This window comes from Sinocyclocheilus grahami, unplaced genomic scaffold (genome assembly GCF_001515645.1).
Source record: "Sinocyclocheilus grahami isolate Dianchi unplaced genomic scaffold, SAMN03320097.WGS_v1.1 scaffold392.1, whole genome shotgun sequence".
Classification (NCBI taxonomy): Eukaryota; Metazoa; Chordata; class Actinopteri; order Cypriniformes; family Cyprinidae; genus Sinocyclocheilus; species Sinocyclocheilus grahami.
Window position 1 is genome coordinate 615,699 of NW_015505571.1, and position 27,456 is coordinate 643,154.

Consider the following 27,456-nt stretch of genomic DNA (forward strand, 5'->3'; position numbering starts at 1 on the left):
GTCATAATTGCAACTATATCTCACAGTGTGACTTTATATCTCATAATTATGTATTTCTCACAATATGACTCTTATAATTGAGTTTTATTTTGTAATTTCAACTTTATATGTTGTAATTGTGACCGTTTTTGTAGTTATTTGTCATAATTGCAACTATCTCGTAGTGACTTTTCTTAGTCACTCATAACATATCTCAGTTGTGACTTTCTCACAACGCAACTTTGTTTCTCGTAATTGTGAGTATATGTATTGCGACGTGATTCTCATAATTGCACCTTTTTATCTCACAATTGAGACTTTGGATCTCACGATGTGAATTCATTTTTACAATTGCAACTTAAATCTCATAATTGCTAATATCTCAGTATGTGGCTTTCTCATAATTGCATTTTTTTTGTAATTACAAATTTCTTGTAAATTTGTCTATCAAATGTGAATTTATTTTGAACAGTTTCAACTTTATTTCACAATATGATGCATAATTGTGACTTTTTTATTTCAACTTCATATCTTGAAAATATATCACAATGTGACTTTATATCTCATAATTGTGACTATTTCTCACAACTGCAACTATTTATTTGTAACGCAATTTGAACTTCTCATTATTGCAGCTTTTTCTAATTATGATTTCATAATATATCATGATGTGAATTTATTTCTAACAACTGTGTCTTTAGATGTAACTCATAATTGTGACCTTTCCCCCTCCCTTTTATTCTTTTTTTATATATATTTTTATTAGTAACTTTATATCTTGTTATTGTGGCTCACATATTTATTTATCTTAATTACAACTATATCTCATAATGTGATCTTATTTTAAACCTTATTGCAGAATTACCCGTTTCATTTTTTTACTCTGAAGCGGAAGCTAGCTTACATTCATTAGGTATTGTGTTCTCCTCAAATTTCGACAGCAATGAGCCTCCAATTGCCGGAACTCTTTCAGCATCAAGAGCCCATTATCAAAGGCACTGGACAAGCTGTGACATTAGACGCCCGGGTCAGAGAACATTGATTGTTCAATTAACTTTCAATTAATGGCGGAGGGAAAGGACGGCAGAGAGCAGTCACGCTCACACTGGTTGAGCACAGTTGATTTCACACCCCTTAGTGATCGGCATGCTCTTTACAGCATGTACGTTAAACCACCAAAGAAATCAAAATCTACAATGTGAAGAATAAAAAAAGATGTTTTACGTGCACAACTCGTCTCTTGGCACGGCATTAGAGTTTTGGGGATGCAGTGTTAATTCTATATTTGGATTGCACTCGAGTGGATTAGGAAGCCTTTACTGCAAACCCACGGGATTCTGGCTGAAAGGGGGAAATGAAGAAGTGCTGTTTGTATCCACGCTTTACAAATAATTGCGAGTTTTCAAATTTCGAGGACCCCACTACATGGAAAAGTGAGCTTTGATGTACAAATCCGCAATTCAGTCGGGATTAGAAGCTCCAAAGGTTAGGAGTTACTAATTATGGGAAACAGGTTCTGCATATCTAACGATCACAAAGAGACATTGGTAATAAACACAAGACTTCGTGAAGATAATGATCACATTGAGCACATTGGATTCCAGAACTGTTCACTGTGGTCCATGTAGAAATGTTTGCGGTCGGACACATACTGCATTCAGCATCATTACAGAGATTCCACGATAATATTTGAAAGTACAATTGGATAAAGGGATGTACATGATACAAAGCTTACTTGCTAATTAACACTTTTCCAATGGCCATTTGCTCTTCCAGCCGAGCCGTGGCCAGTCATGTCATCCCTCTCAGGACCCCAAATTAAACATGTCCGGATCCAGGCGGATGGTTGCACTGCCCCAGGATATGGCGTTTTATGTTTTAATGAGTGTGCCTGGAGGGGTCCCGCCTGGAGGGTTCCCTCAGAGGAGGCGCATGTCACCCATCATTAGCCGGGGGGCTAATTAACACTTTTCCAATGGCCCTTGGTCTTTTTTCTGTATAATTGGATTCAAATTATTTTTATCTTCTCCTATTTTTCCCAATAACGAAGAGAAGTTATGAAGAAAATGGCAAACGCGCAGCACAAATATGACAATTGCGACTGATTAATGTGCACTTCTGATCTTATTACGTTTTTTTCAGTGTAGGCGACTGCCTTGAGTTTCTCATTGGCTCCCTTTGCTCTTCCAGCCGAGCCGTGGCCAGTCATGTCATCCCTCTCAGGACCCCAAATTAAACATGTCCGGATCCAGGCGGATGGTTGCACTGCCCCAGGATATGGCGTTTTATGTTTTAATGAGTGTGCCTGGAGGGGTCCCGCCTGGAGGGTTCCCTCAGAGGAGGCGCATGTCACCCATCATTAGCCGGGGGGTTGCGTTCTGTACTCATTCTGAAGAACAGCCCCTTGGAATGGGGAAGGGGATGTCCCTCTAATTTCTCCGGCTTGAGTTAAGCTGTCTGGTGGAGTCTTACTCGACACAATATAATAGTTTGATTTTAATTTGTGGTGATGATTTTATCCTGTGCATCAGGGGTGTCCATTTTTACTCCTGGAGGGCCAACGTCCTGTAGAGTTTCACTCCGAACAGTTCCAACACGCTCGTCTGGAAGTTTCTAGTGAGTCTAAAGAGCTTGATTAACTGGTTCAGGTGTGTTTAATTAGGGTTGGAGCTAAACTCTGCAGGACAGTGGCTCTCTGGGAACAGGATTGGACAGCCCTGCTGTACATTTGCTGAGGTGATCCTAAAACCCCCAAAACGCCTCAACGTCAGGGCTGCACGATTAATCGAAATTAAATCGCAAAGGTGATAAATTGCGATTAGGCAAAATCTGCGATTGTCATGCGTATCTTTCAGTGAAGCATGGTTCTGCATTAACTAGCATTAAATCTCCATCCGAAGGCCAGAGGGCACTCTCGCGCTGAAACTCCAAATACGCCCAGGAAATGCCTATAGCAGTTGCTGAATAAACAGAAGAATTAACTGCTTCCATTAATTCAACGTGACTAATAAACACACGACTACGACAATATAAGGTTTATCCGAGTTTGTCTTATTATAATTTTATTATAAAGTATATAATAATGCAATGCTGATCGACATCACAGAAGGATTTATTTCAAACACTCGTCTGACGTTATGAAGTGAGTTTGGAGTAAAAACATGTTATTAAATGTATTTTCACATGCTTTCAGATGGAGCAGCATTTACTACACAGAGGCGTAGTTCACTGACAAGCTACGCAAACAGCTTTCATAATCGCATAAACGGTTTCATAATCACGCGATTAAATCATCTGCGATTATGAATGTGATTTTGCATAGCTTGTCAGTGAACTATGGCTCTGTGTATTAAACGCTGCTCCATCTGAAAGCATGTGCTAGAGATTTACTATTAATCACAGAACCGGCTTTACTGACGAGATGCGCATGACAATCACATTCGATTAATCGTGCAGCCCTAATGTCAAGCATCACGTATCCTCAAATGACTCTCTTTCCGAGTATTAGTGAGGCTAGTGAAGGAAAACCCAAGAAGGCTTCCAGGTCTTTGGGATTTACAGTGAATCAGCTGACTCTAATAGCCTTTTTCCCTCATTGCTGAATGTGGCTCTGTGGTTCAGTATAATTCCACAGGATTTGTGATGTATTTATGCAATCATTAATCTGGCCGTGTCTTTTCACTGGCTGGGATTAGAGTTCCCTACGTTGGGCGCCAGGTAGGTTCATGTAGAGGTAGCATACACTCATATAAACAACATTTAGGGCTACAGAATGCATTTCACATGGCTGTATAGTGCAGAATAAGGCTGTCAAAATGACTGAAAAACTAAATTCGAATTTTCTACTTGAATATGATCAAAATTCAAATTATATTCAAATTTAAAAGGCACATTTTCAGTTAGGGGGAAAAAAGCTTTTGGCTTCGCTCCTGAGGCCACAAGAGGGCGCATCAAGCAAAATATTATGCACGATTCTTCAAAGCGTAATAAAATAACACGACTATCTTTGAAAAAAAGTGCATCATGTTTAAAATAATGTTTATAAACCATATATAATTAATAAAGTTGTTTAAACAATTATAAAAAAAACAGCACCATGCATGTATGTATAGTTTAATACAAAGGACCGAAAACCAGTCACAAAGAGTAGGCTACTTTCTTCATTTAAAAACATGAGATACAGTGGGATGGGGAAAAACTGCCATAATGTCTTTAGACATGTTTTTTAAAAGTTGAACTTGCATTAATTTTACATGGCTTTCTAAACATGCCGCTCTCTGCGAGACGCGAGTGCAATGCTAATAGATGTCCCTCTAGAAAATGTGATAAATATGCGTTCTGTGTGAACGGCCTTGTTTCAGTTTTGATGTAAACAACATCGTCTCCACACTGATGCTCTCGTTTTCCGCAATATATGAATGAACAACGTAGCAGGGCCGCATCTAGTGGGTTCAACTGGATAGGCTAACAAAAGCATTCAAATGCAATCAATGACACATACATCGTCATCTCGTGCGCCACTGATAAGGCTGCCTGACGGCTGACGCAGACCTTAAATCAAAAACGTTGATTTTTTATTTTTTTTTTAATTCTACGAATATTCAAAATTCAAATATTTTTTTGGACCGCACTAATGCAGAATGGATCCAGGCCAGGGCTGTGAAAACACTCATACGGAGCGCGGACTAGATTTGTGTGCTGTGAGACGTCTCTGAACTCTGTCTGATAGCAGAGAGTGTGAGGCCACATTTCACACTGTAGGATCAAGGAATGTTTGTCTGCTCAGGTCGTAAGTGCTGTGTGTACATGACTGTGTAAAACACATCAGGGATCAACAATAAGAATATGCGAGCATTTCGGAGTTGACAGAAATGTCACATGCCCATTGGACCAGTGATTTTGCATTACATTTGGCATATACGACAGTTTCTGTGCCTTGCAAACTTCCTGTTTCCTGATTCCTGTTATGCTGAGTTAAATGTATTACTTTATCAAGCTGGCTAAAATAGGCAAGATTTTGTTGCAATTTTGTTGCAATTTTAGAAGCATCTTGGAAGCAACCGATGGGAAGGTGTAATAAAGAATTGTGAGAATTGCAAAAATGATTTTTAAATGATTTTATTGCTTTCTACAATTTTTTTTTTTTACATATGTAACAACATCTTAAATCTCTCTCTTTCTCTCTCTCTCTCTCTCTCTCTCTCTCTCTCTCTCTATATATATATATATATATAAAATATATATATATAATCTCCCACCTGTGAAAATATTGGCAGAAAATGTAAACTTCTTATTGTGGAGCCATGTGTGTCATGTGTTTTTATATCAGTTGTCTGTTTATGTTGCAAATCCAAGAGTGAATTATCCACGCGTTTTGTGCCCATAAATGTAAGTTTGCCAGACTGTTTATGTTTTAAGAGGTAAATATTGACATTACTAATCTGAATCGGATCGGTCTGCATTAACAGAGATTATGTTTGTACAAGTGCACAGTACATGCTTCAGTAGCTTTTCATCTTGAGAAAATGGCACCACTTGAACATACCTTTTATAGTACACAAAGATGTTTTACTGCCTCTGAATAAAGATCCATCTCTATCCGTCTTCCAGCAGCCCCCACCCCCCTCTCTCCATCCATCAGGGCCACAGAAGAGAGAGAAGAGTAACAAGATATTTCATCTCCTGTTTTGTTTGGTGAATTTCACATATAAATTATATTTTAAATTATATTTTGCATAAAGAAAATGCAACCGATTTCTTTAGTATGTAACATTATTTTAATGACAAATAAACAACGTTTTATCCCCGAATTCACATTACTCTAATGTATGCGGATATTATTTTTTATTTATTTATTTTTTAAATTTCCATTATTGTTAATAGTCATCCTCAATAGAGTTTTATTTTATTTTATATTATTTTTCCATTATTTTTGCAATTACATTTTTTGATGCTAGTGGCACAGAAATTGTCACCTCTACAGAATATGTTATTATTTTTTAATACAATATGAGAATATTTTTTTTATTTATATTTCACTATTATTAATTTATATTTAGTATTTTTATAACATTTTTATTTTTTATTTATTTTGTAATTGTATCATATTTTTATTTTAGATGTTATATAATTGTTATTTATTATTATTATTATTTATTAATCATTTATATTTATATTTTACTATTATAAATTTTTGTATTTTAATAACTTTTATTATTTATTTATTTATTTCACTATTATTAATTTATATTTAGTATTTTTATAACATTTTTATTTTTTATTTATTTTGTAATTGTATAATATTTTTATTTTAGTTTTTATATAATTGTTATTATTATTATTATTATTATTATTATTATTATTATTATTATTATTATTTATTAATCATTTATATTTATATTTTACTATTATTAATTTTAGTATTTTTATAACTTTTATTATTTATTTTATTTATATTTCACTATTATTAATTTATATTTAGTATTTTTATAACTTTTTTATTATTTATTTATTATCAGAAATATATGTGTGCGTGTGCATGTCTATGTGGTTTATGAGGACACAACTTTGTATAATAACATGGGTATGACATAGGTATTACAACGAGAAGGTGATTTATGAGGACATTTTCAGTGATGGAGTGTATTGAAAATCTGAAATAGCACAAAGTCTCCTGTAAGGGGTAGGTTTAGGGGTAGGGTTGGTAAATGGCAATAGAATATACGGTCTGTACAGTATAAAAACCATTACGCCTATGGAAGAGTCCCCATAAACCATAAAAACAAACCTGTGTGTGTGTGTATATGTATATATGTATGTATGTATATATATATATATATATATATGTGTATATGTATATATGTATGTATATATATATATATATATAGATATAATATTAGGCATTATGATAGTATGAGGTGGTGGGGAGGCAATCTCAATGGTCATGAAAATATCAAAAAGTATACAGGTCCTAAAACTTCTTGCATTAACCTATTTTAAGGACAGGAAGCTATTGGTCTGCGGATCTGTAAGCAAACGGGTAATTTGGAGACCGCAGTGAATGAGACCGTGATAGCAGGCGCCCCAGCTGAATGCCTGAGAAAGCTGCCTTTTGGAGGTCCCATAACGCAGCGGATCTGTGGAAAGGTTGGGTGCGTCTGGTTACAGCTCTATCAAGGCTCCATCAGAGAATGGCAGGATTCGGTATCGCCTTCTAATGTAACAAGGACCATTTGTCTCAGTCACACATCCTTGCAAGTGCCTTGGTGAAGCCATTGATGTCATTCATCTAGCCTGTCGTTGGCTGCTCTTTTCCTTCACTGACAAGAGAGCAGCACTCTCAGGTAGCTGGAGGGGAGGAAAAGAAGAGAGTGTGATGGAGAGAGAGAGGTGGTATAATGCTTTCTCATCAAGGCTAGAATTACCCAGTGTGTTGAGTAATGAATCCATTGCCTTATGTGTTATATACACAAATACACACTATTTTACACCTATAAACTCACACACACCTTTACCTTGTGCTTCACCGGTGATCTGAATGCCAGAAGACTCCTGTTGTTTTTAAAATGAAGCTATTTGCAGTTGCTACACATTATCTCTAACCTGAGTATGTGAGCAATGCGGAGCAGAAGCAGAGCTGTATGTTTTTGCCTAGAGCGTTTTTCAGAGTGTCTGTGTTATCTCTCGCTCTAAGATCGCTGCGATACTGCTTCATCATGAGCGTAACACGCTAATGGCCCATAATGCAACTGCATGTCAGCAAAAATTCAGCACATGTTAAACAGTGGACTATTAGGAGCTGTTCACACTGTGCTTTGCATTCTACGATGCTGCTTTAACATGGTTTTTCTGTGTAAACATGCAATAAACAGACAGGTTGACAGTTGCACTTGTGTCGTTTGCAAAATCTCACCGCTTTCTAAAAACGTGGCACTCAAATTAAAAGTTCGACTTTAGAATTAAATACGATAGGCTGTAGCTGCCTGTCAGTGTATGTATTTGCATATCTCTGCACACCCTGTTCGCGGTCCATTCCGCTATTGCAGACCGAGCGAGAATGGAAGGGTAATTATTGTAATATTATGCACTTTGTACTGTAATGTTTTCTCACCGGTGAATGAGACGTGAGGTAATCTGACAGCATTGCATTCAACCCTCCACCAACGCCGTCTCTCATCGTGTCACTGGTTAGCGTTCTTGTGTTTTGGAGAGTGTTTTGCAGAGAGGGTGGGATCTTATGCTTTCAAAGCTAGCTTGCTATTGCTACACTCTAAAAAAATGCTGGGTTGTTTCAACCCAACTTTGGGTCAAATATGGACTAACCCAGATGTTGGGTTACATTTTTAAATTACATTTTTAACCCAAAAGTTGTGTTAGTCCATATTTGACCCAAAGTTGGGTTGAAACAACCCAGCATTTTTTTAGAGTGTAGCATTTCCAAAATCGAAAGTTCTACTCTGCCTTTAAGTAAATGTTAAGTGAAAATTATTGATGGAGAGGGGAATAGGAGAATTTGTTTGCAAAGAAGTGTAGAAAAAAGCATGATAACATCAGTGTACATCATGTTTCGTACAGAATAAATGTGGGTCATATGACACTCTGTACAGAAATGTACAGGCGTAACATTTCCGTCACACGCTTGAGGTATTCGGCCAATCACAACGCACTGGATAGCTGGCCAATCACAGCACACCTCGCTTTTCAGACCGATGAGCTTTGTAAAAATCGATGCGTTTCAGAAAGGCGGGGCATAGAGGAGAAACAATGATGTACAGTATATGGAAAATTATGTGTTTTTTGAACATTAAACCGCATAAACATTTCATTACACCAAATACACAAAATAATGTTCTTTTTAGCAACATCATATGACCCCTTTAATTTGAAATTACCCTCAGTAGGGAGAAATTGAACCTGGATTGGAGTTTGGAGTGGAGTGACTATTTTTCTTACTTTGTATGGACGTTTGTCAAGGTCGAAAACATTTTAAACTTGAAAATAGCGTCAGTAAGGAGGAAATAGAAAATTTGGAGTGAAGTTTGGAGCAGCGTAATTACAGAAAGCTTTGAATTGGGAGTGGAAATTTTCATTGCTCTTTTTCCTTCTTTGTATCGATGTTAGTCAGAATAGACTACATTTTTAATTTGAAAATACCAACAGTACTTAAAATACTGTTCAGTATTGTTCATTTCTATACCTTGATGGAAGTCATTAACGAATGTCTGGGAATTTTTCATCAGTCCTGTCCCTGAAATATGGCTGGGTTAGAAACCCTCCCACACTTCAGTGGTCCAACTTTTCATTGAGCATGCATGTCTCTTTAATCTCCAATCAAAAATTTCTGCCTGATATTTATTAATAGCATTCTTAGGATGGTTGTCTGCTCCTCACCGCTTGGCACAGTAAAAGCAGTGACTGTGACTGCTTTGACCTTGGAGCCCAGGACACAGCGCTTGTTATGTAAACCGATATGATGGTTAGGAGAGTGACACATTCTGAGCGGACTGGAGATGTTATTGGGGCTGACAGACAGGGCCAGCTGGGGCAGAGGCCGCAGAGTGTGCCCTACTGTACTCTGAAAGACACACGACACCGAGGCCGGCCGACCGCCTGTGCAGACAGTCAAGCAAAAGGCAGCCGGTTGAAAACAACAACAACACTGGCGTCATCGGATCGAATCAAACAGTACTCCACAAATGGACTCGAGCGAGTAACAAGGAGTTTTGAGCTGAGCGGTTGAAAATCTGAAGATAAGTAGACGTTTGGGAAGGAAAGGATCGGCTAATGATTTATGTGTGAATGCAGGCTTGGATAAGGAAGGAACAGCTGAGTAAGGAATCAGGCCAGGTGTTTGGTCCGATTCCCCTGAAACGAGCAGAAAAACAGAGTTGGTCTCTGGGTAAATGGAACGCTTTACCCCTCAACTATCTCCGCAGAGCACACACACATACACACACACACACACACACATGCAAGACCACGGTTTTAATCAGTTAAGGCTGGATACCACATATCTGGCAATAGTTATAGTATGTAAATGTGCCTGTTATAATAAGTACTACAGTATTTAATAAAGTTGAACATTGGTTGTCGTTCCAAACATGTTTGACTTTCTTTCTTCAAAAGAAGATTTTGAAGGATGTTTCAACCTCTTTTTGTCCATACAATGAAAGTCAATGGGGTCCAAATAGTAACTTTGGACCCCATTGACATCCATTGTGTGAAGAGAATTTTTTTCTTTTTTTCTTTTCTGTTCCACAAAATAAATTTATACAGGTTTGGATTGACATGAAGGTGAGAAAACAATAACTTTGAATTATCGCTTTGAAGTTAGCATGAATTGAGTAATATGATATTTTTTGAGTGAAACGGGTTATTAAATGAGAAAAATGTAGGACAGAACTTAATTTTATCCATTGGGATACAGGGGATTGTGAAAATTGGTCATTATACACCTGAATGCAAGAGCCAGGCCAACAGTGGTAATGGTGACGTCAATGGATAAGTATTGCGATAATTGAGGCTTTTTCTTTTTTTTAAGAAGAATGAGCAGCAATGAATAATTCACAAAAAGACCAGGAATGTGTTAAGAATGTAAATACACTCTTAAAAATAAAGGTTATTTTTTGGGATCTATAAAGAAACTTTAGCATCCATGGTTACATTTTTAACCCAAAAGTTGTGTTAGTCCATATTTGACCCAAAGTTGGGTTGAAACAACCCAGCATTTTTTTAGAGTGTAGCATTTCCAAAATCGAAAGTTCTACTCTGCCTTTAAGTAAATGTTAAGTGAAAATTATTGATGGAGAGGGGAATAGGAGAATTTGTTTGCAAAGAAGTGTAGAAAAAAGCATGATAACATCAGTGTACATCATGTTTCGTACAGAATAAATGTGGGTCATATGACACTCTGTACAGAAATGTACAGGCGTAACATTTCCGTCACACGCTTGAGGTATTCGGCCAATCACAACGCACTGGATAGCTGGCCAATCACAGCACACCTCGCTTTTCAGACCGATGAGCTTTGTAAAAATCGATGCGTTTCAGAAAGGCGGGGCATAGAGGAGAAACAATGATGTACAGTATATGGAAAATTATGTGTTTTTTGAACATTAAACCGCATAAACATTTCATTACACCAAATACACAAAATAATGTTCTTTTTAGCAACATCATATGACCCCTTTAATTTGAAATTACCCTCAGTAGGGAGAAATTGAACCTGGATTGGAGTTTGGAGTGGAGTGACTATTTTTCTTACTTTGTATGGACGTTTGTCAAGGTCGAAAACATTTTAAACTTGAAAATAGCGTCAGTAAGGAGGAAATAGAAAATTTGGAGTGAAGTTTGGAGCAGCGTAATTACAGAAAGCTTTGAATTGGGAGTGGAAATTTTCATTGCTCTTTTTCCTTCTTTGTATCGATGTTAGTCAGAATAGACTACATTTTTAATTTGAAAATACCAACAGTACTTAAAATACTGTTCAGTATTGTTCATTTCTATACCTTGATGGAAGTCATTAACGAATGTCTGGGAATTTTTCATCAGTCCTGTCCCTGAAATATGGCTGGGTTAGAAACCCTCCCACACTTCAGTGGTCCAACTTTTCATTGAGCATGCATGTCTCTTTAATCTCCAATCAAAAATTTCTGCCTGATATTTATTAATAGCATTCTTAGGATGGTTGTCTGCTCCTCACCGCTTGGCACAGTAAAAGCAGTGACTGTGACTGCTTTGACCTTGGAGCCCAGGACACAGCGCTTGTTATGTAAACCGATATGATGGTTAGGAGAGTGACACATTCTGAGCGGACTGGAGATGTTATTGGGGCTGACAGACAGGGCCAGCTGGGGCAGAGGCCGCAGAGTGTGCCCTACTGTACTCTGAAAGACACACGACACCGAGGCCGGCCGACCGCCTGTGCAGACAGTCAAGCAAAAGGCAGCCGGTTGAAAACAACAACAACACTGGCGTCATCGGATCGAATCAAACAGTACTCCACAAATGGACTCGAGCGAGTAACAAGGAGTTTTGAGCTGAGCGGTTGAAAATCTGAAGATAAGTAGACGTTTGGGAAGGAAAGGATCGGCTAATGATTTATGTGTGAATGCAGGCTTGGATAAGGAAGGAACAGCTGAGTAAGGAATCAGGCCAGGTGTTTGGTCCGATTCCCCTGAAACGAGCAGAAAAACAGAGTTGGTCTCTGGGTAAATGGAACGCTTTACCCCTCAACTATCTCCGCAGAGCACACACACATACACACACACACACACACACATGCAAGACCACGGTTTTAATCAGTTAAGGCTGGATACCACATATCTGGCAATAGTTATAGTATGTAAATGTGCCTGTTATAATAAGTACTACAGTATTTAATAAAGTTGAACATTGGTTGTCGTTCCAAACATGTTTGACTTTCTTTCTTCAAAAGAAGATTTTGAAGGATGTTTCAACCTCTTTTTGTCCATACAATGAAAGTCAATGGGGTCCAAATAGTAACTTTGGACCCCATTGACATCCATTGTGTGAAGAGAATTTTTTTCTTTTTTTCTTTTCTGTTCCACAAAATAAATTTATACAGGTTTGGATTGACATGAAGGTGAGAAAACAATAACTTTGAATTATCGCTTTGAAGTTAGCATGAATTGAGTAATATGATATTTTTTGAGTGAAACGGGTTATTAAATGAGAAAAATGTAGGACAGAACTTAATTTTATCCATTGGGATACAGGGGATTGTGAAAATTGGTCATTATACACCTGAATGCAAGAGCCAGGCCAACAGTGGTAATGGTGACGTCAATGGATAAGTATTGCGATAATTGAGGCTTTTTCTTTTTTTTAAGAAGAATGAGCAGCAATGAATAATTCACAAAAAGACCAGGAATGTGTTAAGAATGTAAATACACTCTTAAAAATAAAGGTTATTTTTTGGGATCTATAAAGAAACTTTAGCATCCATGGAAACTTTCCATTGCACAAAAGTTCTTTATAGTGAAGGTTCTTCACATTAAGAAGAACTAGGTTCTTTGGTGAATCCAAAATGGTTCTTCTATGGCATCACTGTGAAATCCACCTTTTGGAACCTTTATTTTCTCCATCTACATTGGCTGTTTCAATTTTCTACAAAATAATATTCAGCGCCACACTGTAATCGAACCACTTTACCAGACACGTATGTGTTTAGCGCTGTCTTTAATTCACTGCGCAGTGATTACATGCTGTTTGGTAGATCTGTGGCGAGTGGAACCACGGGCTGCTGTGAATGGAACATAATGCAGTCAGGTGTTAGAGACCCAGCTGCAGGTCGGCTCGTCGTGTCCCATTGGCTGTGCCCATTAGGAAACCCTGCTGGAAACTTATATATCTGTAGAAATAAGTTAGTGCTTTCTCGTCTGGCCTGAGTCAATCAGGTTTGGGATTAGTGTGTATGGGTGGTTAAAGTATTAGTTGGAATACCAGCACACACACTCCTTCCTAAAGATACCGGCTTACAGATGTGCATTTCTTCTCGTTTACCACTTGTTTTGATAGCATTGGACCCACAGACTACTTGATTTTCATCCTGTCTGAATCAAACATGTCGGTTTTTCCTCGCACAACCATGTAAGCGAAATATTTTTTTTTTAATGCAAAAAAAGGCCTCAAAGAAACACCACCAGGATCAGGTAAACCCAAAACCAGCCTAATTACACACTGCATCCTTAAAACCGACCACTGGACTAGACATTCAGGCAACTAATCAGTTCAGAAAATATTTAATTTTGCACATCTCTAATCCACAGCCATGATGCATCTCCTGGAAATACATATTAATGCAGCAATTGCAGGTCGAAAACATCAGCACCACATGAAAACCGAATTCCCTTGTGTCGTCGAACAAGATGCTTTGTTGTTGTGCAAAGGTTTTCTCGGTGTAATTGTGCATCATTCCTTCGTGTTTTATTTTGTCATTCATTGCGCCGGATTGGCTCCCCTGAGAGCTCGGTGTGATCTGATTGGTGTTTAACTAAAGCACTCAGCTGTGGGAGATTGAAGCTCCCAATCGAAGATTAAATCAGTCATACAGGGCTCAAATTTATATGGCATGTTAGAGATCAGTGCTGGCCTCTCCTGCCCGGCTGGCAGAGTCCCATTCGTATTTGTAAGTAGTCTGGAAACTGGTTTCAGATGAGGGAAAAACATCTACCAACACGGAAAAAAACTGCAGGAGTATGTCTCCAAAAATGGCTCATCTGATATTTCAGCTTCAATGATTCTAAGCCTCAGCGATGTGCAACGTCAAGTGTTGCCACACATGGCATTCTTAAACAAAAATAGACAATGGCATGCTCTCGCTCAACTGCGCAAAATTTTCTGTCACATTATAGCGTGTTTTACGACTTTTATTCTGTTTTATGCGCTCACTGTATGATTGCAATAATGGCTTCGGCTCGTTTTCAAATCGAAGATAAATGTTTATGCATGTGGAAGGTTTGCCTGCGTTTGATTTGTGTTTGTTGGAGCAACACGGCACAGACGGTGCAATGCAAATGCACCCTCTCTCTCTCTCTCTCCGTCTTTCCCTTCTTCCTTTCCCTGTCTCTCGTTCCCCTGGGATTCAGGTGCACGGTGACACAGCGAGAGGTGGCGTGCCCTGTGGCTCTAGACTTCCTTGCTCCAATGGAAACACTTTGCCTGTCACTGAACAGAGGAGGACAGGAGGAAAGAGAGACCGAGACAGACGGAAGGAGAGAGAAAAAGGGTGTCGGGGCAGGGCGGAGGAGGACTGAGTTTGGCACGCACACGCTCCTCTTCGCACAACTTGTCTGTATCATAACCCCCATCCTTTTGTTCTGTTTCCCTGAGTGCAGTCGCACTCGCAGCCAGAAAGCTCGTCAATCTTTGCCACGTAAAACATAAATGAGGACTAGGGCTGGGCGATATAGCTGAAAAAAATGTATTTGGATATTTTTCATTCTTATTTGATTCACATGTCATGATTTATATATTTGCTCTAAAATGCTTTTTTTCTAATCAGAAAAAACAATTTCAACCAACCTAACATTGTAACCAAAGTAGATTCAAACTAAATTAATGCAGAGACGAATGATAGCGTATTGTTCACACAAAGAGAATTGACAAACAATTATACAACTCAAAATTATATGCATGCTTTATTTTATAATTTATTTATTGTATTATACTATAGAATAATTGTATTGTATTATTTACTGTATATATGTATTATGTTATACTAGTATTATACAATATTGAAATCATATAATATTATTATTATTGTATTTAGAATTGCATTAAAAATGAAGTTATGAAAACCTGCTTCAATAATTAAATACAAACACACACACACATATATATATATATATTCTAATATGATGCAAATATATAAAGTATATTTGTATTTTTATAAATACAGTGGTGTGAAAAAGTGTTGGCCCCCTTCCTGATTTCATGCAATCAGAAATCAGGAAGGGGGCCAACACTTTTTCACACGACAGTATAACTATTTATATATGGATAAAAATTGTATTACTATTATTATTGTTATTAATATCTCACGTGTGTGTTTGTATATATATATATTCTAATTTTATTATCTAAAATTTGTGCAGGATAAGTTATTACACATTACTTTTAGATTTATACTACAGAAATACATTTAAATATGTTAATGTTTAATGTTAATCATTTAACTTGTATATTCAATACCTGCATAAAAATAATAATAATAACACATAAGCACTTGAAGTGAGATGTCTCCTTACTGCTGACTAGCAAACATTGCTGCTCTACTCAGCCCTGCTGTATATGGCATGCCAAAATGCATTGACTGAGCCGGTTGGGTAAATCAAGAAGTACGGTAACACAAGCTGCTGTGTTTGCTGGGAGGGATCTTGAGTTTTATGTGTGGCACTGAAAAATTAATGGCCTCATACACAAACAAACACACAGAAGCATGCATGAGTTACTCCTGAAAGCTGCCCAAAGGCAAGCAGCCAGCACTGGGTCGAACCCACCACTTCAGCGATTTACAGGAGCAACAAGAGGAAAAGAATGAGATCTTGTCTCTGCCTCTCTTTCACTCACTCACTCATCCTTATCTCCTCTGATCTTCGCTTTCCGGCGGTCTCAAGTGACAGTGGATCATGGCGACAGAATGTGATTAACCACAAGGAATTAAACAGGAAGTACAAACAAACGTGTGCACAGGCTAACAAACAAGCCCATGTGATCAAAATGTCTGTCTGTGCACTTGAATCCACCTTTCTTTGTTGCTTAGTTGCAAAATGTTTAGTTTTTACAATAGTTCAAAACTGTGATTTGCTATAAGCAAGGTCTCAAGGAAATAGCTCAACATGATAAAAAAAATCAACAAATTACATATTTATGCTATTCCATCAGTGAAAGCAGAATATTATGGATGCCTGTTTCTGCCACAGAGTAAAATTTTACATTTTAATTGCAATTTTTGAGAACAAAAAAAAAAGAATTGCGAGATATAAACAGAATAGCAAAATGCAAATTCTAAAGTGTCAGAAAAAAGTCAGAATTCCGAGTTTATCTCTCGCAAATCTCAATTTTCTACTCAGAATTGTCAGAAACAAAGTCAGAATTGTGAGATAAAAGTCACAATTACCTTTTTTAATTTTTAATTTCGTATCGGAAACAGGCTTACATAGAATATGGTGATCTTGTGAAGCTGACATTGTTTCAGCTGAAATGCAAATAAAAGAAAATAATTGTTTTCTGTCGTTGCTACTTCATGCCAAATTACATAAATCAGTGTGATTTTAGACTATTCATGCAATACAACCAACTAATCTCATAAATCAAACAGAAGCTAGCAGATTCCGTAAACTGGAGTTCTTCCCACTGAAATATTTTCTTAAACCTATACTTACCGAATAGCAGCAGCGGTTTGTGTCGTACCACAGAGGGCAATTGGATAATGTACACAGTCTTCATTATTTACAGAAACAATCTGGAACAGCAGTGAAACATTTCAGAGGAATTTGATTAAACTGCCGTTTGTCCGTGTTTTCTGGCCTGGAGGACCGTTGTTAATCTGGCTGTAATGTGGCACTTTGCGCAATTTCAGCATGGCTGTCCAATCACTTACATAATCCCCCGACATGAGCCCACTGGCTTGCGTCATTTGGTCACTGACAGCTGTCAACACACAACCACATTAGCAGCTTCCTACACACACAGTGTAGTCCAATGGCATTGCCGAATTTAAAGGTGGTCCCAAGCAAAATTGAAAAAATAGCTTGCAGGTAGCAGCATCCCAAACTCATGCCTTTGGTTGAGCCAAATGTTGCAGTGAGATCATTCTAACAAACGGCTTTTTTTTTGTTTGGTGCTGCTAATGGTATAAAAATTAAACACTGCAGCTTTAAGAAAAAACTAGTGTCTTTACTGATTTGCATCCACTGCTATATCTAATTTTATCAGGCAGAGACTTGTTGTCTGCACTTCCATTGGTAGTACACGTCACTGCTCTTTTGAATAAAGTGTTCAACTTAAACTGAAAGTATACTTACATTTTTACGCGTTCAGTAGAATATGCACAATGTAAATTTTGGCATTAACATAGTACGTACATACTATACGTTCACAGTCAGATTTTTCAAGCTGCGCATATTCTTTACGCTCAGCTCGCACATGTGCCTTGAATTTTTTTGTGCTACTTAGTTTGTCCTCATGGTGGCAGCACTGGCCTGTTGTTTCAAGTCGAAAAAGATACGGATGCGATGGGAAAACAAAAAATTACTGGAGACACGGCAACAATAGATGCCCAACAATTTAGCATCTTTTTTAACGCTAATAATTTCTAAAAAAAATTTAAAAAATTTGCACAAGGCTGAAACTTTCTAGTGTGCAAAGTCACCTGTGTTTACATACCATGTCGAAATGAGAACACTTTGAAAGGCTACACATTCAGCTGTACACAAACGCTAAGCTTCATAACAGATTTGAAATATATTTTGGACTTTAGTTGCACTTCAAGTGGTTGCTGTCACCAGAAATTGACAACTTGCAATGTAAATGAATGACTTCTGGTTGTTTTGCCGCTGCTAGTCACTGTGAATACTGCTTTAGGCCTTCATGGTATTGATTTAATTAATTAGTGAACAATTCTGAATCTATTTGAAAGTGGAAACACTAATAGATTTGCTCAAAAAGTGTTCGCTATAAACAGTGTTTGGTGTACTAGTGTAATGGGTTGAGCTCTCTGCTTTATGAGTACGTGTCCTTATAGCATAAGAAGATAATCTTAATCCCACCAGGTTATGTCAACAATCCAACAAAAGATCAACCCTCCCCCCACTAGCTGACTCCTGGAATCCTGGAATGGAAGTGAACATTCCTGAATATTTCACACGCCAATATTTTGTCAACATCACACTTTTCGCCTCACTCTCAGAACAAAGCTCCTCAGGTACAAATGAGGCGAGAGCACTTTTAAGAAGCACTCAGCATGGAGAATGAGCGCCTTTGTGATGCTGATGTCAGCGCTAAAGAATACAGAGCAACTGTGACGGTTAGCGCTGAGGCGTTAGCTGCGTTATGGCGAAATGATTATTGTCTCTCCTTTTTGATGAGCAAACTTTTGCTGCTGTTTTCATTCTTTGCGGCTTTATTTGAGAAGAAAGACGTGTGAACGTGTCCCAAGTTCAGCAGAGGAAATTAAGGGACTGTCGCGGTTTCATTTCCTTTACGAAAAGTAACCATGGTTTTTCTACAAATAAAACCAGAAAAACATGGTTACTATAGTTAAACCACGGTAACCACAAATTAACCATAGTTTTGCTACACTAACCAAGGTTTAACCATGGTATTTGTAGTAAACCTGTGGTTATACAAAGGTAATCAATCCGCCAAAAATCACGGTTACTACATTTTTACTATAATAAAACTATGCAAATTTTAGTAAGGGTTAGCTAAATAAAAGAAACCCTAAACTTCATAATTTGCTATACCAGTTTAAGCTGTTTGGCTTGTCTAAGCTGGTTTAAGCTGGTTTTAGCTGGTTGTCCAGCTGGGCTCCCAGCCTGACCAGCTAAAGAGGTGGCCAAAACCCCTCTAAAACCAGCCTGCTGACCAGCTATGACCAGGCTGGACGACCAGCTAAAACCAGCCAACCAGCTTAGGCTGGTTTTAGCTGGGGGGGGGGGGGTTCAGCAGGGCTGATACAATCATTTTGTTTTTGAGTTACTGCCATCTGAATGCATATTTTAAAAAACAATAATGTCATACTAAAGTGTCACACAACAGTACATATCATTAAAGTGTAGTCTAGCAACTTAACCTAGCCTAGCTTATTCTATAACGTAACAAAGAGCTATTAATTCTCACACAGTTCACATGAAAGGTGTCTGTATTTCATATTCAAATTTGTTTTCCACTGTAATCATGTTTAGCATTGTTTGTTGTATGTTAAACTAATTCAAATGCAGTAGCCTAGCTAAATTACATATGTGACAAATGCTGTGGATTTAATACAGAATACATCTCTTTTTCTCTTAAATATCAAACGATCATATGCGGCCTTAAATGTGAGACACATTATTGCTGTTTCTCACAGTTGCGGCGTAGCATGGCTAAGCAGTCTCAGAGAGCCGGACTATCACGGCTGATGGTGTGCTATGAAATATGGCCTCAGTCTGAATTTATGTGCATGAACTATGTGCTGTACCAATTAAAATGGCCATTTGGTGAGCAAGTGACAAGTGTGTTTAATGTTAGCAGAAACTGAGGGGCTTTTGTTAGCAAGAGCAGGGGCTTTTCTCCCATGAGGTCTGATTTGAGGGCTGTAAAGGGCAAGGCAGAGACAGGGTCTGATTGCGATTGGGACATAGAATGAGAGGGGGATGGAGGGCAATAGACAGAGAGAAAGATAGCATTAGCAGAGTCACTCCTCCTCAGGGCTCTGTCTCGCTGTCAGCTCTGACTTGGTGACCTTGAAGTGGGCTCCAGGAAGTCACAACAGAGAGGACCGAACTAACAAGCTGCATCAAATTTGCTCTTTCTCACCAACCATTTCAATGCAGGCTCTATGGGAGTTATTTAGTGCAGAGTTTAATCTTTAACATTACCGTGGCTCTGTGCCCTTTTACTGTGCACTTTCATTTGCGTAACTCTGTGTGTGTCTGTGGTGTCTTTGATGTAGCCCGTAGGCTGAGACCATCTTGACCAGCAGCGGTGTATGGCATCAACACTGTCTGATATGCAGTATCTGTCCAATTCTTGTCTGATTTTATAACCTAAACTATGTCGTGTATCTATTTGAGAATAAATGTCTATTGTTATTATTATTATTAAGTTACAGTATGCTTTCGAAAGGGTTAATGTATTTATGAGAGAAAAATGTGTAAAATAATAATATTAATACTGTGACTATTGACATTTTTGCAAATAAATACATTGTGAACTCTTTAGAAAGCTTATTGTGATGATGATGATGATTTCACAGTTTGCTCTTTAAAGGGTTAACAATGTATTTATGAGAACATTGTGTAGTAGTAATAATAATAATAATAATGCAAGTATTATTATTAACTTTTTAGCGTATTGTGATTAATCATCAATATGATAATTATTATTATTTATTATGTTATTCAGTATGCACAATATGCTTTCTGAAGGGTTAACAATGTAGTTATATGAGAAAATTGTCCCGTGCGTGTGTATACACATTTTTCTTATACAAAATATAATAAAAAAATAATAAAGTGTGTGTGTGTGTGTATATATATATATATATTCATCTCCTTCAGTTCCTCTATCATGCGGGCTCCCACAAGGGTCCATATTAGGTCCAATTCTGTTTTCTCTGTATATGTTACCTTTGGGGTCTATTTTTAGGAAATATGACATTGCATACCACTGCTGCGCTGACGATACTCAACTGTATGTCCCATTACACCCAGCTGATAAGTCCTGTTCTACTATTGTTAAGTGTCTTGAGGATGTAAAATCCTGGATGGCCAAGAATTTTCTCCTCTCATGAGAGCAAAACGGATGTTGTTGTTTTTGGCCCTCTTAGCTATTCGCCCCTTATTTCTAGTTATTTGGGGCCCCTCTCTAGAAATGTTCATCCATATGCAAAAAATCTGGGTGTATTTTTTTATTTAGAGTTGAATTTTGCAAAACAAGTTAATACTGTGGTGAAAACTAGTTTCTACTACTTAAGCTTAATAGCTAAGATAAAACCAATGCTCTCATCTAGAGATTTGGAGACGATCATCCATGCTTTTATATCATCTACTGGACTATTGTAATTGTATTTTGGAATGTCTCAGTCACTGGCGAATCGGTTGCAGCTTGCTCAAAATGCTGCTGCTAGGCTATTGAATATATATATTGAATATCTATGTTTGAGAAAGAGGGACAGAATCACTCAGAATTTAACATCCCTGCAATGGTTACCAGTTAGATATCGGATCGAATTCAAGGCCCTATTAATAATTTGTAACATTTTAAATGTCTCACGCCCTCTTATTTGTCAGATCTTGTTATTCTACATAAGCCAGTAAAGAATCTGAGATCTGCTGATAAACTATTGCTCCAGGTACTGCAGTCCCAACTCAAGTGAAAAGGTGATCAGGCTTTTTTGATAGCCGGACCTCGGTTATGGAATAGCTAACCATCCAATTTGCCCCCTCTCTGATCGCTTTTAAAATGGCTTTGAAACACTTTTATATCTTGGCTTTTGAGTCTAATTTAGGAGAGACCTAAATATAATTTTTTATGATGCTGTATTTTGTTTTTGTCTTTGTTTGGTTTTTTGATTGTACTGTACAGCACTTGCTGCTCTTGTGGCTGTAGAAATATGCTCTATAAGAAAATTGACTAAAATAATAGTGTTTAGTTTATTTTCTTATAGAGCACATTTTATATATATATATATATACATACATATATATGTATTACCGCAATGATAGTGACCATAAAAACTATGACATGGCAGCATATAAAAATATAGTAATACCATAGTATTTTTCCCTAGAGGTTTTTCAGTTATCTAATGTTGGCAAATACCATCCTGTAAACATGTGGAAAGGTTCGAGCAATTGAATATCTCACAGTGTATGTTATTAGGCGAGTGTGTTTGTACTGGAGCTGGATAAATTACTCCCCATCCTAATCTTGCTGTGAGGATTTTTTTTTTTTTTCAGCCGAACAATTTTGGTTTAGCACTCTCCGTAGACAAAGGAAGCTCCGATCCAGCGTGGCAACTCACAGCGTGAGCCAGGCAGGAGACAAAGAGCTTTGTGAGTGTTTCATGTGGAGGCCTGGCGAGAGGGAGAGTAGAGTGAGAATTGGCATTAGGCGGACCCAAACCTGAGTGCCCAGCGCAGCGTTATGCCCTCTTCACTTCCCAAGTCGTCGACTGATGGCACGAGCTTTGTCAGCAAGTGTACCTGCTTCTCTCCGGCTAAAAGGAAAGGCCCTATGAGCAGCGCCTAGGGAGTCAGATAGGAGCACGGCGGCTGGCCCCGCAGGCTCGAACCTGCAGCCTGCTATTCTGTGATGCCAGCAGTGTGGAGGCGCAAACTGCTTCAGCCTTTAGGGCAGACTGGGATTACGAGCCTGGGATAGACGGTACTCTCAGCCCTAGACTGCCACCTACTGGCAGGGGCCTGGTACTGCAGTTTCTCTCCTGGACTTCAACCACAGCCAGCCTTAATTACAACATGCTTCAGTTGTTGTGAGTGCATGTCAGAACAAATTATGTAAGTAATGAGGCTGAAAATGCTAAAGGAGTAGGAACACACTGGCGCGCTAATGCTCATGCCGAGAGAACACAAAAACAAACAACGGAGTGCACTAGCCGCATTTTTTTTTTTTGTGCAACGCAACAGAGATGAAATCATTATAATTTCCATTAATGATAAAATAACATGATCTGTAATATGAATTAGCAAATCTGGCAATTCTAGTGAAGAAGCTCTCCTGAGGATAAAACCGTTTATATCAGCAACCGCCATGCCGGCCAACTTGAAATGCACACTGTTATGCTGTTTACAGACATGTTGACTGAATGGACGGTGTGTACTGGCTGTCAGCATACAGGGTTAGTGGATCATTTGACAAAGAGAGACTAAGAGAGAGAGAGACCCTTGGCCGTGACATTGACATTATCCAGATGACACAACAGGAGCTCGAAGGCAGATGATGAAATGGGCCGCTGCAGATACGTCACTCAGTGGTGGCAAATTTGATGCGTGCAAATTAATTCCGTACGATTGGATTTATAGGTTTCACTAAAATATTATCAAGCCACAGTATTTTGACTGGAGGTAGGCAAGTAGCTGCGGGGACCTTTGGCTTGGGATCTAAGAGAACTAGAGGGAGCAATTTCTGTCAAGTAGAAATAAAATGCTTTGGCTACATTAAACAGCGACTGTTCAGCTGTAATCCGGCTGAATATAGAGTGAAGCTCTTGCATGTTAAGGTCTATTTTGCAATGGCCAGAGTTTTGGTTCAGATCCTTTGATGTGATTCTATTGCTGTGGCCTTTGTGTTGAGATAACTGACTTTTATCAAGTAGTCTTTTAAGCAACTTGAGCCAGGAATAATGGCAAATGTTATTGGTTATTGTGTCTCAAAACCAATCATAACTGCCAAGTAAATAACTTATGTTAAGTTGCTTTGGATTAAAGCGCATGCTAAATACATAAATGTAAACTTAAGTCATATGGTTTCAAAAGATTTGTAATGTAGCACATACACTGCTTTTAGATACTTTAAAATTTTTGGTCACTATCCACTTTCATTGCATGGAAAAGAGCAGCGTGAACATTCTGCTAAACATCTGCTTTTGTGTTCCACAAAAAAAAAGAAAGAAAGTCACATGGGTTTCCAATGATGAGGGAGAGTAAATGACGACAACATGGTTTTTTTTTGGGGGGGGGGGGGTAAAATCCTTTTAAATGTAGTAAAAAAGCCTTTCTTCACTCTAAACTTTATAGAGATGTAGTTGTGTTTTTCCAAACACTCAAACCTTCTTATTATCAACTTCTCTTTGTGTCAGCACTAGGCCTCTTGGACTGCATCTCATGGTGACAAAATTATCCACTCAAGTTTTAGGTTTTTAAGTTGAACAGGCAGCTTTGAACCGATATTCCAGTGGTGGAAAGGTTGGGTTTCTCCTGATATCACTGCCCAAAGGCTCTGCGGGGAACAGTGGTGCTTTATTGCGATTGCATTTGTTTCTAAATCACAGTCTTTTTGAGGGTTTTCGGTTTAAAGTCAGGATGGCCTCCTCCAAACACGCCGCAGCCGAGGGTGGCAGGGACGTGATGTGTTTGAAGCTCGGTGCCGTTTCATGTCACAACATGCAGCCGTGGAGGAGGTGTTGCGCGGTGACTGGTGACAGTGAAAAATCCTGACAGTATCTTCTCTCTTTTCTTTCTCCGCAGCTCAAATCGAAATAATTCCCTGCAAGATCTGTGGAGACAAATCATCAGGCATCCATTATGGCGTGATAACGTGTGAGGGGTGCAAGGTAAGAAGCTAAACAACCCTGTCAGCGCGTGTGTGACAAAGAAAAAGCCAACAAATGAGACATTCTGGAAAATAACAGAGAAGTTTCTTTCGGATTATCGTCTTTCTAAGCTAGAAAAATGTACTATTGTGCTTACAGGACTTACAGAATTCACACTCCAGAGTGTTAACTCGCATTGTCAGGTTGAAATGTTGCTAAAATCGTCACAATTACAATACAACAACAATATAATCCCTGTGTCTTGTCTTTCTTTACCTTCTGCTGCACTTTTTTAATAAAACCGTCAAAAAAGGAAGCGCTTTGGATCACAGCACGTTGTTAGCAGTTTTGCAACCACGTCCCCCCCCCCTTCGTTCCCACCGAAGCTCCTCTTTTTGTGCATTTTTCAAACACGCCGTCCACTCAGCAAAGAGGAATTTTGTGCTTATTGTGTATTCCTGTTTGCTGCCTGTCACCGGAGCGACTCGTTAGCATTCTGCAAGCAGGCTCGGCAGAAACGAACGTGTGGACGAGGCTCCTAAACGGCGTGTTTTTTGTTTTCCCACACAATAGACAGACTCTCTGCTCAGCATCATCCTCCGTCACTCACTCAGCGGCAGAAACGCGCAACCCTGAAGAATAAACTGCTGAAATGTATCTTTAATGGTTACTAATTACTCGAGGCACAGAGACATTTAATGATATGTGCGAGCACACCGCTCTGGCCCATAAATCATAGCATTATTAAGGAGCGCTGCTTGTCACCGGCAGTCCTACCCCGCTTTCATAATGGCTGCCATTAGAAAGCAACTTGGCAGCTGTCAGCTGTTTTCTAGTAATTAAACAGCCAATGAGCACCTAATTAAGACATATGTGTATGGAGCTGTGGAGTGGGGTGTGTTAATGATGAGCTGGAATCAATTCATTAAGTCAAAGGGATGAGAAATCAACTCAACGTGGGCGCCTGCTCCTTCCCCCCTCGTGGCACCCACCGGGTTCAGGCTCTTTTAGTCTACATTAATAACCTCGCACAAACTCGCCATTATTTACTACCTTTCTCGCCCGTCTCTGAACTCGCTGTGCCAATCCTTAATGAGGAAAAATACTCGTTCCAAACTGCTTTTTATAGTTACCTCTGTGAAATATGTGCTGTTCAGATGTATCTCGACTAAAGATGAACACGTCTATATGATCGAGACAAGCGTTTGTAGAGTTGCCACCATCTGTTCAGAGTTTGCCACGGACATGTTGTTCTTTTGAGAACTTCATGTGAAATATGCGTTTGTAAGGTATAGAAACATGTCCATCCATTTGAGGTCAGTTCACCAGGGTTATAATTAAAACAAACAAAAAAAACTATTAAAAAAAGTTACTTGAAATTAATGTTAACTGAAATGATATATATATATATATATATATATTGATATATTCAGTTAGTTCCCAAGGAAACATTTCTCATTTTCCTTTAGTTTAACGTGAAGTAAATAAAATTACTTTAAATTAATAAAAGACCTAAATCTAATATATATATATGACTATTAAAAAAAAAACACACAAAACTTTATTAAAATTTTAAATAAAAACTGGAAATGTAAAATTTAAAAAAATATTTAAACTATTAATAAAAACTATAATTGAAGACTCTAGATTCAAAAACCTCTAAGTCTGTCTGAGATTTTTCTCTTTTGTCCGTCTTTTGATTTATTATTATTATTTTTTTTTTATTTTTTTATCAGGCTCCTATGAAAATAATAGGACATTTTTGAAAATAAGGCATTCAGTAACAGACTAATAATCTTTTCTTTGTCAATAAAGTGAAATTACTGAACCTAAATATAGGAACCTGATACAAATGCCCATTTAAAAGAAAAATTGTTTGGTTGATTTTCTAACATAAATACATGGCTAACATAAATGAGACTTGGTTCAAAATTGAAAGAAAAATCTGTGATGTCTTAGAGGCAAAAATTTAAAAAAAATTTTTTTTATATATAAATATTTTAAATATTATATATAAATATTTTAATATAAATAATTTAATTTATCAGTTAATAATTGTTATATAAATATTATAATAATAATTATTATTATTATTACTATTAACTGTAAATATTTTTTTCCACGTTTAAAAATACATTCCCAAAAATAAAATTCATATTTTCTGTTTTTTTGTTTGTTTTTTTACTAGTGGCCTTACTGGGCCAGCAGAAAATAACACATCCTTATGGTTGAACTGTGAATGGGTTAACTAACCTTCTTTCGGTCTGTCTCTCGGGCCCGTAGGGCTTCTTCAGGAGGAGTCAGCAGAGCAATGCGGCGTACTCGTGCCCGCGTCAGAAGAACTGCCTGATTGACCGCACCAGCCGGAACCGCTGCCAGCACTGTAGACTGCAGAAGTGTCTGACCGTGGGCATGTCACGTGACGGTAAGACCGTGTCCAGTACAGCAGGCACCAGAGGGAGAATAGAGTCTCCACAGATACAGAACATCAAATGCATGCAAAATACCAAATAGATCAGCATGTAAAGTGAATGTGCAAGCTGACAGTGAGTTTTTTTCTCCCAGCTACGCTTAAAGAAAACTTTGAGTGCAATGAATAGAGTAAAAATTTTCAAACATTGTCCAAAAGTTGGACATACAGGCATCACAGGATGCATCTGTGAATAATTAAATTATTTTATATTTAGTGTATTTTATTATTATTATATCATCGATAGATAGATAGATAGATAGAATTTTAATGAAATGATGACGTAATGGAATATGTTTAGTCTTTTTCTACTTTTATTCACTACTTACCTTTTTCCCCAGTCTTGCCATATCATATAAGTTAGAGTACCTGTTCTGTAGTCGGCACCCATTACTCATTCATTTTTCACCAAACTTTGAATTTAAGAGGCAATTGTGGTTCTGGACTGCGGGGCATGCTCACCCAGGGTGGAGAATCTGACAGCAAGTAGCTTTTATTAAATGAGCAT

General features: G+C 38.0%; 1 protein-coding gene across 1 annotated transcript in view; it reads left to right on the plus strand.

The window, feature by feature from the left end:
• Positions 1 to 27,456, plus strand: part of LOC107550206 (nuclear receptor ROR-alpha-like) — a 321,953-nt gene that overhangs the window by 286,424 nt on the left and 8,073 nt on the right. Inside the window, exons 3-4 of the mRNA XM_016231447.1 lie at positions 24,414 to 24,499; positions 26,762 to 26,904. Of these exons, the coding sequence (XP_016086933.1) occupies positions 24,414 to 24,499; positions 26,762 to 26,904 (229 nt within the window). The remainder of the gene's footprint in view (positions 1 to 24,413; positions 24,500 to 26,761; positions 26,905 to 27,456) is intronic.